The sequence below is a fragment of the Tursiops truncatus genome, chromosome 9, assembly GCF_011762595.2.
Source record: "Tursiops truncatus isolate mTurTru1 chromosome 9, mTurTru1.mat.Y, whole genome shotgun sequence".
Classification (NCBI taxonomy): Eukaryota; Metazoa; Chordata; class Mammalia; order Artiodactyla; family Delphinidae; genus Tursiops; species Tursiops truncatus.
Window position 1 is genome coordinate 98,139,385 of NC_047042.1, and position 13,087 is coordinate 98,152,471.

Here is a 13,087-nt window from a genome sequence, read left to right on the forward strand (position 1 = left end):
AAAATGATTAACTGAAGAAGTCTATCAGCTACCCTAAAAAGCCAAGATACTGATAGTACCCTAAAAACTAAGTTTCTTTTGGTCAGCAATAAACTCCCTGGTTGCAACAAGTCAAGTCCATGCAATGCCCAGGCTTCAGTTATGTAATTCCTGCCTGTGTTATTTTCAAGGTTATTACAGAAACTACTGTGGGAAGTCCCATCTTTTACTCTGTGCAAAAAGGAACCCAGAATACTATTTGATAAGAATGGGTCTCTCTGTTCTGACAGGAACACCACTGATTTGCTCTAAGGAGACTAGATAAACCACTTGTTCTATTAACTAAACTTAAAAAAGAAAATCGAATCATCTATTAAACAACTAGAAAAATACCTCTTGTTCAAATCCGATACCATTAACAGCTGCTTCTCAGAGTTGACTGGTTCATCCTATAGCAAACTATTCTACAGAAAAATCAACCATTTTCCTTTTACCAGCTGTACCATTCAATAATCACTTTTTTGCCCCAGCTAAATGGTCTAAGACTATCCTGACTTTGACATCTCTCGGAAGCCCACCAACAACGATCACGCCCTACCTTCTTAGAGCCCCGCTGAATGCTACAGTTCTTGCAGGACACGTTTTTACTGTCCCAGTGGTCAGCGGCTCCACAAGTAAGACAGAGGTCGGGGTCACACTCTCGGACAGCCAGGTAGCACGGGCACTGCTTGGTGTTGCACTGGGCTTTGCAGCGGCATCCCGGAAAGCGGTTCTGACCTTCAGAGAGATGTTCTTCGTCAGACGAAAACCTTGCCTAATGGTGCAGCTCAAGTCTGGCGCTAAGGCCCTGATTAATGCACGGAGGCCTCACAACAACTGTATTATCCCATCGTACACATTAGGAAAGGGAAGTAACAGGAAAGTTAAAGCTGTCCATACTGAAAGAGATCACTGAGTTCCTGTCTCCCCGTTTTTGTCTGTTAGATGGCATGTGTACGTACAGTTCTTTGATTTATAAAGCAGGTGTTAAGGAAGGATTTGGACTACATAATATCCACGGATCTCAACCATTCTGATAGTCAGAGTTCTAGGTACTTCCTTGGTATCCAGGCTTCAGTGCAGTTTCATTAAATCATTACAGTCGCTACCCTGATGCTACACATTCCTGTATTCTGAAGACTAAACCCACCTAACTCTTAACAGTTTCTGGTGTCCAAAAAGTATTTGGGTAGCTATTTCTAGAGTCCCCTTCCATTCTGTGTCAGCTCTACTATGATTTAAGTTAAATGATCAAGGGGGAAAAAATAAAAGCTCCTTTAACCCACATTCGCCTAAACCTGCCCACATACCCGCGTCAGCCAGGAGGCTGGCTGGATACAGGCCCAGCGCCACTCCTGGGCGCCATGCATGCTCGTGGCATAAGTGAATTTCCCAAAGGGAAGAGCACGCAGGAGCTGCCGTGTCCTTGTGCCGACTGAGGTTACAGTTTTAAACTGCTGGCCAACAGCCTATTGAATTCTCACGTAATCACATCAAGACAACATACTTACACTCTGAACTACATTGACAAAACTTTTCACAAAAATTCTGGGCTATCACACAAGGGCACGAGCTGTCGCAAGGCTGCCGCGGGTGGTCACAGGGCTGGTAGTTGTAAACATGGTTGGAGGAGCCGTCTGCACAGAGACAACAGCACCACGTCAGTCCAGAGAGCGGCAAGGGGAGCACACGCCCGACAAGCACATGCTCTCCCCGTGGCCCTCCGAGCTTAGCGGGTTGTCTTTCCGTGTCCGCAACGTCACACACACTGTTTACAACAGGTCAGCAGAAATTAGCCCCACCCGCCAAGAGCTCGGGAACCCTGGGGCACTGTCACACACACCTCAGTCAGGTTACCAGAGTCGTTCTCCTCTAACCGACTGGAAATTAATCAACAGACAGCCTCCATTTAATGCACTTCTGTGCATTAAACTTCAGTGCACCAAAGTCGGTTATATTAGAATATCCCAAACTCTAATCCAATTACTATTCTAAGACACGAGAAGTAGACCGAGTTACTAATGAAGCTGAACGGAAAGGTGCCGACCCTTCTTCAGCTGTATCTTTCTGCAGTGCGCAGCCCACAACCTGCAAAACACAAAGGAAGAAAACATCACCCTCGTGACCTGGGGCGCACAGTCAGCCACATGTCAACAATCGCAACTTAAATGCGTCAACCTGGGCCATGAATGCAGCGGGGCTCTTAATCCAAGTGACCATGAAAAAGGAGTCACACGCCACCCAGCTCACACCTGGCGCAGGGGAACAGCTTAAGGGCTGTGGCCTCAGAGAGCCAGCCCAGCCCCCGGGGGCAGGTTTATCCTAGTGTGGATGATTCTGCCACAGCACACCTGCTCTCATTTCTGGGCTCTTGCATCATTTCAACTGAGCTATATGGTCAGAGAGAATCCAAGCAAAAAATGCCGAGGCGTCTACTAAAGCCTGAATTAAGCTGTAGACAGTTTCTGAAGCACAATGTAGATGTTCCCTTACCCAACACCCAACTATGTTTCTCTCTAAAAAGAAAAAAAGGACCGGGTGGTGGTTACAGCAAGTAGTCCATCCAGCCTCCACACATCCGAGTCGGCCTGACACCTTCACTGCCCCCGTCACTCGCTCACCCAGGCCGACGGCAGGGTGGGCGTGGAAAACTCAGGCTCCTAGAGTGAAAACCGGCCCAGAGCTCACAGCCTCCCGAGATCCACACACGAATGCCAAGTAAGGGTTTATGCAGCCTTCACTGCAGAAGCTACTCAATAATTCTTCGTGACCAAAATGTAGCATAGTAATCATAAAATTTTTATGACTCAACACACCAAATCTCCTGACAGCCACTGTGTTCTTACAGAAAAATGCCAGCAATGCCCATGGAAACAAGACCCCACAGGCCTATTTCTGAGGCCACTTAAGCTTCCTTCCTAATCAACGGAGTGGAGCCACCACTGCCCTCACGAGCGCCAGGCCCGCAGCGGCCTCCGCATCACGCCGCAGACTCACCGGTGTTTCCTCTTCTTCTTCCTGGGAGGGGTGTCAACGTCCTCGGCGGGGGCTGGCGCTATGACACTGGATTCTTTGACTCGAAACTCATACACCTGACAAGAGGCAAGGCCACAGGGCCGTGAGGATCGTCTCTTTAAGCAAACCAGTCTCCTGCTCATTCCCACCAGAAACTCTTTGTCTGTCCTGGGACGCTGCTGCGATTACACTCTTACTGAGAGTCATGAGGCTAAATCTAAATCGTTCCTGGTTTTTAAAACCCATCGCCAGGATTCCCTGGCTGTCCAGTGGTTAGGACTCTGCACTTACACTGCAAGGGACACAGGTTCGATCCCTCTTTGGGGAACTAAGATGCCATGTGCCATGCAGCATGGCCAAAAAACAAATAAATGAATGAATAATAATAAGATAGAACCCATTGCCAGCTAACCTAAAACATCTAAAGTTGAATGAGTAATTTCCTTTCAGTATCCTCTCAGTGAAAAAAAAAATTTTTATACTTCTTTTCAGAGGAACAGCAGTTTGATAACCACGAGTGTTCGTATGTTTGGACAGTGACCACGTATCTCTCCATTTGAAGCTGACAGTATTTTTATCAGGCACGCTTACCTGTCGACATGTTTTGGTCCCAATCAACCTGGCGATGGCACAGAAATTGTCGTAGTACGTGCCGATGAGGACCCTGAACATGGAGGCCTCAGCGCCACTCCACTCCACGTTCTCGGGGGGCTCGGCGTTGGGCTTCATCTTTATTGGTGTTTGACACCGAGAATTCGCTTCTACGAAACCAAAGTTAAGCAATGGTCAAGAAATAGCAATGGGAGGAAGGAAAGGGAAAGGGAAGGAAGTATCAGTAAGCTTTTCCCCCATGGAAACCATGAGAGCAGGCTCCCTTTAACTCAGCCTTCTAAAATGAGAGCAAATGGGGTTACCCTCCTGTTACTTATGGTGTAATCCTAGGGCTGAGAAGACACTCCATAACATACTAGTCAGTGGTTCTAATTCTCTCTCCTAACCAACACTACCCACAGGGCGTCAGGAGGATTCAACTGAATGATGAGAATTCCATCATGCCCCTGTGAAAGCTGGAAAAAGGAAAGTGACCCAAAGAGTGAAAATAAACCGGATGGTCAACTTGCAAGTAACCCAGACAGATCAACAGCACAGGCGAGGGCTGGGTGTGGGCCAGAAGAGAGCAGTAAGAGTCACAGCCACACAGCTGTGCTCCTGGGTTTCTCACCGTGTCTGTAACTAACCAACCGAGGGAAGTAACCAACACCTTACACGACCCAAACCTCGACAACATGAGCCCTCCGAGCGGCAGGAAGACCCCGTTACCAGACGCGTCTCACCTGAGGAACTGGAGGTCTCGTCCTTCTTCTCCTCCTCTTCCTTGTCGTTGCCCTCCCCTCCAGTCTCGGTCCCCGCCTCCCTGTCACTGTCCGTGTCCTTCGACTCGAGCACGTTGGTGGTGGGGGTGCCGGGCCTGCTGCTGTTGTTGGGGAGCCGCCCTCTCCTGCGGCCGCCTGGGCGCTTCGGGGGCGTCTTTATCCGCTCGGCAGTGAGGGCGGCAGCGAACTCCTTCGCGCCCTCCTACGAAGGAGGAAAAGTGCAGACATCAGGGTAAAGTTCTGCAGCTCATTTTGGCGGAGGAGAAAAAGAAAAGGATGGCATTAGCACGTTAGTCAAATGTATCACAGTATCCGGCTTTCACAGACAGTCGCACATCTACATACAACTGTTTTCTATCTGCTTTTGAGGGTTTGAAGGTTTGCGAAAGATAAATATGGCTTCCGTACAGTGCCAGAGCAGCACAAAATCAGGCAAGACGGCTCTATATTAACTGATTATGAGTTAAATAGAAATATACTTTAGGTAACAGTCTATTTAAAAGTGAATTTTAAGAGGAAGCACACATCTAATGTGCATCTAAAGTCACACTTTCCTATTTCAGGGTTTCTTAAGCCAACATGTCCCCTTCTAAGGTAATATTTAAAGTATACAAGAAGAAAACAAAACATGTACACATACTCCACTCTTTCACTTTCTGCCTTACAAGTAAAACATCCCATTTATTTTTTCCCTGTGAGGGATGCACAACCCAGGAAGACATGAAAGGAACTCGACGAACAAGGCGGTGAGGGTTACATTCTGCGTTACCAGGTGTAATAATCCAGTCTCGGAAAGTATACAACAACGGGAAGGGCGTGGACTATAGAGACACCACAGACACATTTTAGATGAGCCAAATAAAATTCTGCCTTGTCAGGAATATTATATATAAAACAGTGCTCAAGAATTCCATTTTTAGTGGCAATAGAAGGGAGAAGTCTGAGAGCAGCCAACAGTTTTATACTTCATTCTACAAAAACCAAATTGCTTAAAAATAGGATACCTTCTGCAGGTGCCATTCAATGAATCTTCTGTCCAAAATCCAACAGGCAATATATACCCATTTAGTTCCTAGGTAGGAGTGGCTTGGTTCAAAGAGGGGAAATGGTAAAAATAAGATAGTACCCGTAAAAAACAACTTTTCTACCTCATATTTTCCTAAACCCTTACCTTTTCTCCATCATTAAAAAAAAATAAATAAACATACAAAACCTCTCCGGGGCCTATATATAATATAGCTCAACTACAGTGGGTCTACTACTCAAAGAAGGGCTATGGCTCTGAGCAAGGCCCGGGAACTACTGCACTTCTGGGGTTTAAAAGGGTCCTCTGTGCTTCCCATTCTCGTAAGCTCTGTGGAGGTACAGGAGGCCTGGATCCTAAAGACCTCCATACGCTGCTGAAAAGACTAACAGAGATAAAGAATAACGCGAGATAACGAAAGACTAGAACGTGCAGTACTACCAAGAAATGTGACTGAGAAACCTCTGCTATCATATGGCCAATCAAAGTATGGGAACAGTGAGGTTACCGCTGACTTTACAGACCTCACCGAAGTTCAAAATTAAGACTTCTCCAATTCCCTCTGGAGCCCCGCTGTGCATGCTTACCAAGTGCTGGTAACACTGGGGGCCGCAAGGCTTGTTGTCCAGAGCCGTCTCCGTGTTCTTCCGCTTGTAAGTGTTGGGTGTCGCATGAAAAGCTGCAAAATAAACATAAAATATCCAAACATAACTAACATTACTTTTACACATAAACATAACATTACTTTTTCATGTCTCCAGTTCCAAAGGAGAAAGTCAATTACTACATTACACTTTTGCTAATAATGTTTACATTACAGAACTTTCCTTCAAGCTCTTATTGAATTTCCACAATGTATTCTCCTCAGGTCTCCCCCAGAACACCTGAGCGCTAATTATAAACATTTATTTGGGTCTTGAATGTCTCCATAGAAACAACTGATGTATCCTCTACACAGAAATCAGATTTCCTCTTTTTACAAAAGAATTCTGACATCTACAATTTATCGATTTCCAAAGAAAGGTCAGCAATCAGCTTGTCAAATGGGGGAGAAGAATGGGACACCAATTGTTAAAAACCAGTTTTAAAAGATAATGAGGACAGCCTCGGAATACTACAAGTCAATTTCTTTGAATCACACACAATTCAAGAACCCAGCGGGAGCCTGCACAGTCAGCACCCTTTCTGCAGGAAAATACAATGGTCAGATAAAACAGGTTTTAGAAAGATAAAAGTGTTTGAAACTTAAGATTCCCAAATAATATAATAATATAACAGAAAAATTCAAAGTCCAGCACACTGGTATACTAACAAGTATGAAAGCGCAGCAGCGAGAACTTCAGACAACTTGGGGAGGCTCTGCTTACAGCGCATAAAGGCAAATACTAGAAATGCCCTATCCAGAATTACACAAGATGAAAATTAATCTGGATGAAAACAAGTGACAGATTCATGAAATAAATCATTTAAAAAATGAGCCATGGCCGCTGAGCCTGCGCGTCCGGAGCCTGTGCTTCGCAACGGGAGAGGCCACAACAGTGAGAGGCCCGCGTACCGCAAAAAGAAAAAAAAAAAAAAAAAAAGCCATACTTCTATCCATAGAACTTAAATGGGAAATGAAGACAGTGATGAGGGAAGGAAAAAAAGTTATGTTTTTAAAATAGAAATTCAAGGCTCAGACTGTTTCAAGTATGTGAGTTGGTTTTTCCCAGAACAAGAGCCTGATACCATATGACTTATTTAGCACTGAATTACATTTTGCACAGGTGAAGACCCCTAAAATACAGAGTGAGCACTAGAAGATTAAGGTCACATAAGCAGAAGGAATTACATCCATCCAAAAACAAAATCGTCCTGAGCCAGAGGCACATCCTGACACGCTTTAGGTGAAACCTGTGTTTAGTCTGGATGTCTCCTCTAGTACATACTATAGTTAGAGACTGATAGCTTTGCCCCAATTCACTGAAGAAGACACACATGTATCTATATACACACACACGTACACAAATGAGGACAGCAGCCTCTGCTGGTGATGAGACAGAAGAAGCCGCTAAGTCAGGACTAGGTAACAGTATCAGCATCATAAGCCACAATTATACAGTCTCCAAGGTAAGAACAAATTCAGGCCATAAAGGAAAAGTTAGCATGCTAATAATAAAAGTACTTTAAAAATTTTTAAAGTACCATTCTTCATCTCACATTGCATTTAGCTAAAGAAAGAGAACTATTCTCACGACCACATTTCCTTCAGCAAAATTTCCAACTTCAATTCTTTAGGAAAACTAAGTATATAAAGAATTCCCTCTTCTAGAAATGTCCTGACTATTTTTTTAACATCTTTATTGGACTATAATTGCTTTACAATGGTGTGTCAGTTTCTGCTTTATAACAAAGTGAATCAGTTATACAGATGTCCCCATATCTCTTCCCTCTTGTGTCTCCCTCCCTCCCACCCTCCCTATCCCACCCCTCCAGGTGGTCACAAAGCACCGAGCTGATCTCCCTGTGCTATGCGGCTGCTTCCCACTAGCTATCTATTTTGTATTTGGTAGTGTATAATGTCCATGCCACTCTCTCACTTTGTCCCAGCTTACCCTTCCCCCTCCCCATATCCTCAAGTCCATTCTCTAGTAGGTCTGAGTCTTTATTCCCGTCTTGCCCCTAGGTTCTTCGTGACTTTTGTTTTTCTTAGATTCCATATATATGTGTTAGCATACGGTATTTGTTTTTCTCCTTCTGACTTACTTCACTCTGTATGACAGACTCTAGGTCCATCCACCTCACTACAAATAACTCAATTTTGTTTCTTTTTATGCGTACTATTCCATTGTATATATGTGCCACATCTTCTTTATCCATTCATCTGTTGATGGACACATAGGTTGCTTCCATGTCCTGGCTATTGTAAATAGAGCTGCAATGAACATTGTGGTACATGACTTTTTGAATTATGGTTTTCTCAGGCCATGTACCCAGTAGTGGGATTGCTGAGTCATATGGTAGTTCCATTTTTAGTTTTTTAAGGCACCTCCATACTGTTCTCCATAGTGGCTGTATCAATTTACATTCCCACCAACAGTGCAGGAGGGTTTCCTTTTCTCCACACCCTCTCCAGCATTTATTGTTTGTAGATTTTTTGATGACGGCCATTCTGACCGGCGTGAGATGGTATCTCATTGTAGTTTTGATTTGCATTTCTCTTAATGATTAATGATGTTGAGCATTCTTTCATGTGTTTGTTGGCAATCTGTATATCTTCTTTGGAGAAATGTCTATTTAAGTCTTCAGCCCATTTTTGGATTGGGTTGTTTGATTTTTTGATATTGAGCTGCATGAGCTGCTTTTAAATTTTGGAGATTAATCCTTTGTCAGTTGCTTCATTTGCAAATATTTTCTCCCATTCTGAGGGCTGTCTTTTGGTCTTGTTTGTGGTTTCCTTTGCTGTGCAAAAGCTTTTAACTTTCATTAGGTCCCATTCGTTTATTTTTGTTTTTATTTCCATTTCTCTAGGAGGTGGGTCAAAAAGGATCTTGCTGTGATTTATGTCATAGAGTGTTCTGCCTATGTTTTCCTCTAAGAGTCTTGACTATTTTAGACTTCCAGAAAACTGAAAATAATCTTTTCAAATAGACATCTTAAAATACTAGTATTTGCAATACATTATTAAAATGTATTTCAAACTAAGTATAATATGGGCAGGTTGGAGAGAAGATTATATAAAATTCCCTGATCAGGAAAATTATCAGATGGAAAATTAAAGCAAGATACTTAAAAGTTTCACAAAAAGAAAAGAACATGGATATTAAAGGCTTTTTTTGTCTTTAATTTCAAAAGCAACTTAAAAGAATCTTGGTGCAATATCTTATCTAAAGGTTTTCAAGCAAAGGTAAAAGACTTATAAATTGTAATATACAATTCTAGCTACGCTCTAGGCCTGTATTGGAGATTAAAGTCCCTCTAATAGAAAAGATCCATGATCAGATACCAAGCTTCTGGCCCAGATGAACTGCCAATCCCCTGCCATCAGAATATCTTCCGGGACTTCCTTGGTGGGGCAGTGGTTGAGAATCCGCCTGCCAATGCAGGAGACACAGGTTTGAGCCCTGGTCTGGGAAGATCCCACATGCCGTGGAGCAACTAAGCCCATGCGCCACAACTACTGAGCCTGTGCTCTGGAGCCCGCGAGCCACAACTACTGAGCCCACATGCCACATCTACTGAGGCCACGTGCCACAACTACTGAGCCTGTGCCACAACTACTGAGCCTGTACCACAACTACTGAAGCCCACGCGTCTAGAGCCCGAGCTCCACAACAAGAGAAGCCACAGCAATGAGAATCCCGCGCACCACAAGGAAGAGTAGCCCCTGCTCGCCGCAACTAGAGAAAGCCTGCGTGCAGCAACGAAGACCCAACGCAGCCAAAAATAAATAAATAAATAAATTATTTTTAAAAAAGAACATTTCCCTTAGAGATAAAAGTGGCAGACACCCCTAACATCCAAATAACAAGTAAGGCCCAACATCAGTGAGGCTGCCAGCACAGAAATAATAAAAACAGTTAACATCCAAAAAAGGCCTCTTCACAATGAAGTTTTAAAAAGTCTCCCTTTGGGCTTCCCTGGTGGCGCAGTAGTTGAGAGTCTGCCTGCCGATGCAGGGGACACGGGTTCGTACCCCAGTCCGGGAAGATCCCACATGCCGCAGAGCGGCTAGGCCCGTGAGCCACGGCCGCTGAGCCTGAGCGTCCGGAGCCTGTGCTCCGCAACGGGAGAGGCCACAACAGTGAGAGGCCCGCGTACCGCAGGAAAAAAAAAAAAGTCTCCATTCAACAATGAGTTAAAGGAAATACAAAACATTCCCTCAAATTCCTTTAAAAAAAAAAATAGTAATAATACCAAATATCGGAACCTAAAAGAAGTTGAAACAGCGCTCTAGAGACAACTCACTGTGTTAAAATACATACATCCAAAAAAAGAGGAAAGAATGAAAATGACACAAACATCAGATTCACAAAAAGAAAAACAGTAAAAACTAATACAGTAGCTGATTCTCTGAGGGAAAAATATACAAAACAGATTTTCTAAATAAAATATATAAACCACTTCTTAATCTCTTCAAGAAAAAAAGAATCAAACACGGAAGAACAATCAAAGAAATAAAAGAAATTAAAAGAATTATTAGAACATGCAGATCCAATTATACAAATAAATTTCAAAATCGGAATGAAACGGGTAATTTCCCAAAACTGATCGAGGAGCAGTAGGAAATGTATCTCCTAGCACCACTATTATTTAACATGCACTGAAGATACAGTTAGACAGGAGAAAGTAGTTAAAGTTACAAAGATTGGAAAGAAAGCAAAACCATTCATAACTGTAGATAATTACAGCTGGAAAACTCAAAAGAATCTATGCAGAAACTATCACAAACAAGGACAGCTCAGTAAAGTAGCAGGGTATCAAACATATATGATACAAGGGGAAAAGCCCAACACATTTAATGCCTAGAAATCATCTTACCAAAGAATGTAAATACAAGAGCTACGGGGAGAAAATCAGAAAGCTTATTTTAAAGGACAAAAGGAGACTTATCCCATAATTAAGACATACCCTTATTTTAAATTGTCAATTTCCCCTTAGATAATTTATAAATTTAATGAGATTCCAATAAACATACCACCTAGAATTTTTTTTTTTTTTCCAGTACGCGGGCCTCTCACTGCTATGGCCTCCCGTTGCGGAGCACAGGTTCCGGACGCGCAGGCTCAGTGGCCATGGCTCACGGGCCCAGCCGCTCCGCGGCACGTGGGATCCTCCCGGACCGGGGAACGAACCCGTGTCCCCTGCATCGGCAGGCGGACTCTCAACCACTGCGCCACCAGGAAAGCCTCTAGACTTTTTAATTAGACAAACTGGTTCTAAAATTTATATAGAAAAACAAGAATGGCCAGGAGATCTCTGAATAAAGCCCCTTGGACAGACTCAAGGAACGGAACCCAAAGACCAGAAACAGACCCCAGCACCTGTGGTGACAGTGATGAAGGCAGCGGCTCAGGGCAGCCCCAGAGGGACTTGTCAATAGATGGTGTGGAGGGAAGAGATATGGGAACATATGTATATGTATAACTGATTCACTTTGTTATAAAGCAGAAACTAACACACCATTGTAAAGCAATTATACTCCAATAAAGATGTTAAGGGGCTTCCCTGGTGGCGCAGTGGTTGAGAGTCCGCCTGCCGATGCAGGGGACACGAGTTCATGCCCCGGTCCGGGAAGATCCCACGTGCCGCAAAGCGGCTGGGCCCGTGAGCCATGGCCGCTGAGCCTGAGCGTCCGGAGCCTGTGCTCCGCAGCGGGAGAGGCCAAAACAGTGAGAGGCCCGCGTACTGGAGAAAAAAAAAAAAAAAAGATGGTGTTGAAACAGTAGCCCTGGAGATGCAGAGAACGAGTTGGATCCAAAATTCTAACAGAATAAATTCCAAACGGATCAAAGAGTTAGATGTTATTCCCCCAAAAAAGAAAATAGCACCAAAAGCCTAAAACGTACTAGAAAAAAAGTGAGACGTCCTTTAAAACCTTGGAGTAGTAGGGAAAGCCAACTGATAAATTCAACTACCTTAAAGGTTTTTTTTTTTTTTTAACTTTGCTATGGGATTTTTACCAAACAACAAACTGAAAAAAAAAACCCACTGCAACTCATCTCAAAAAATTTCCTGACTATATAAAGAGCTTCAAGATATCAAAAAGACCAACAAAGCCAAAAGGATAAAAATAGTTCAGAGAAAATACAAATCTCTTAATCATACAGGAAGAAAAAGGCAAATTAAATTACGCTAAAAAGCATTTTACTAATTCAATCAATAAAATCAAAGTTTGTTTTTTAACACACTCTATTGGCTGGGCTCTGGGAAACAGGCACTCTTACTTTGCTGGTAGTTCTTTAAATTGGCAGAGCCCCGTATGGCAGGTAGTTTGGCACTGCCTACACAGAGTGGACCGGGTTAACCTGCACTTGTGGGAAAGGACGTACAGGTCCACCACACAAGGTTATTCACTGCGGCACCATTACCATAAATGTTGACCTTCGGGGGACGGGCTCAGTACAGCAGAAGACTATGCAGCTGTCCAGACAGGAATAATATCTACAATGTTAAGTCCAACAGGGAAAACACCTGGAGAGTATGGCACTATTTGAATAGGGTGGTTGGGAAAAGAGAGGAATGTATTTGTATTTGCCAGAAGAAACTACAGAAAGACACAGAACAACTAACAGCAGAAGTGGTTTACCTACAGGGGAGTGAGGATGCGGACAGGAGGGGTGGGGGATTTCGCTGGATGCCTTTTAATGCTTTTTGGAAATGTAAGTCATGTGAATGATGATTTATTTTAAAAAGAACAATAGCTAAACACACGCCAAGTGCTATTTTAAGTATTTTGCACATAGTAAATAATAAATTTAATCCTCATGACAGTTTGTATTATTCCCATTAGACAAAGAACAAAAAGCACAAAATGCTATATTTAACAGGTATGTTTAATAATGTATTTAATGACTTCTTTTACCTAAGAAAAATATATAGTGTGTGATATTTTGTCCAAGTCAGTGTAAAGCAATTAAATGCCTGTAGAATGTGTTAGGGTTACACTATGAAGAGC

At 43.3% G+C, this 13,087-nt stretch overlaps 1 protein-coding gene across 15 annotated transcripts in view; it reads right to left on the bottom strand.

Moving 5' to 3' along the window:
• EZH2 (enhancer of zeste 2 polycomb repressive complex 2 subunit) overlaps positions 1-13,087 on the bottom strand; it is a 62,042-nt gene that overhangs the window by 4,652 nt on the left and 44,303 nt on the right. For 13 of the 15 annotated variants that reach the window (XM_073810038.1, XM_019933901.3, XM_019933897.3 and 10 more), the window contains exons 9-15: positions 6,018-6,109; positions 4,368-4,608; positions 3,625-3,794; positions 3,016-3,110; positions 2,066-2,106; positions 1,530-1,655; positions 578-756 (exon numbers count right to left, since the gene is read on the bottom strand). In XM_073810038.1, the coding sequence (XP_073666139.1) occupies positions 578-756; positions 1,530-1,655; positions 2,066-2,106; positions 3,016-3,110; positions 3,625-3,794; positions 4,368-4,608; positions 6,018-6,109 (944 nt within the window). The remainder of the gene's footprint in view (positions 1-577; positions 757-1,529; positions 1,656-2,065; positions 2,107-3,015; positions 3,111-3,624; positions 3,795-4,367; positions 4,609-6,017; positions 6,110-13,087) is intronic. The other 2 variants (XM_073810039.1, XM_019933903.3) reach the window with 1 other exon arrangement.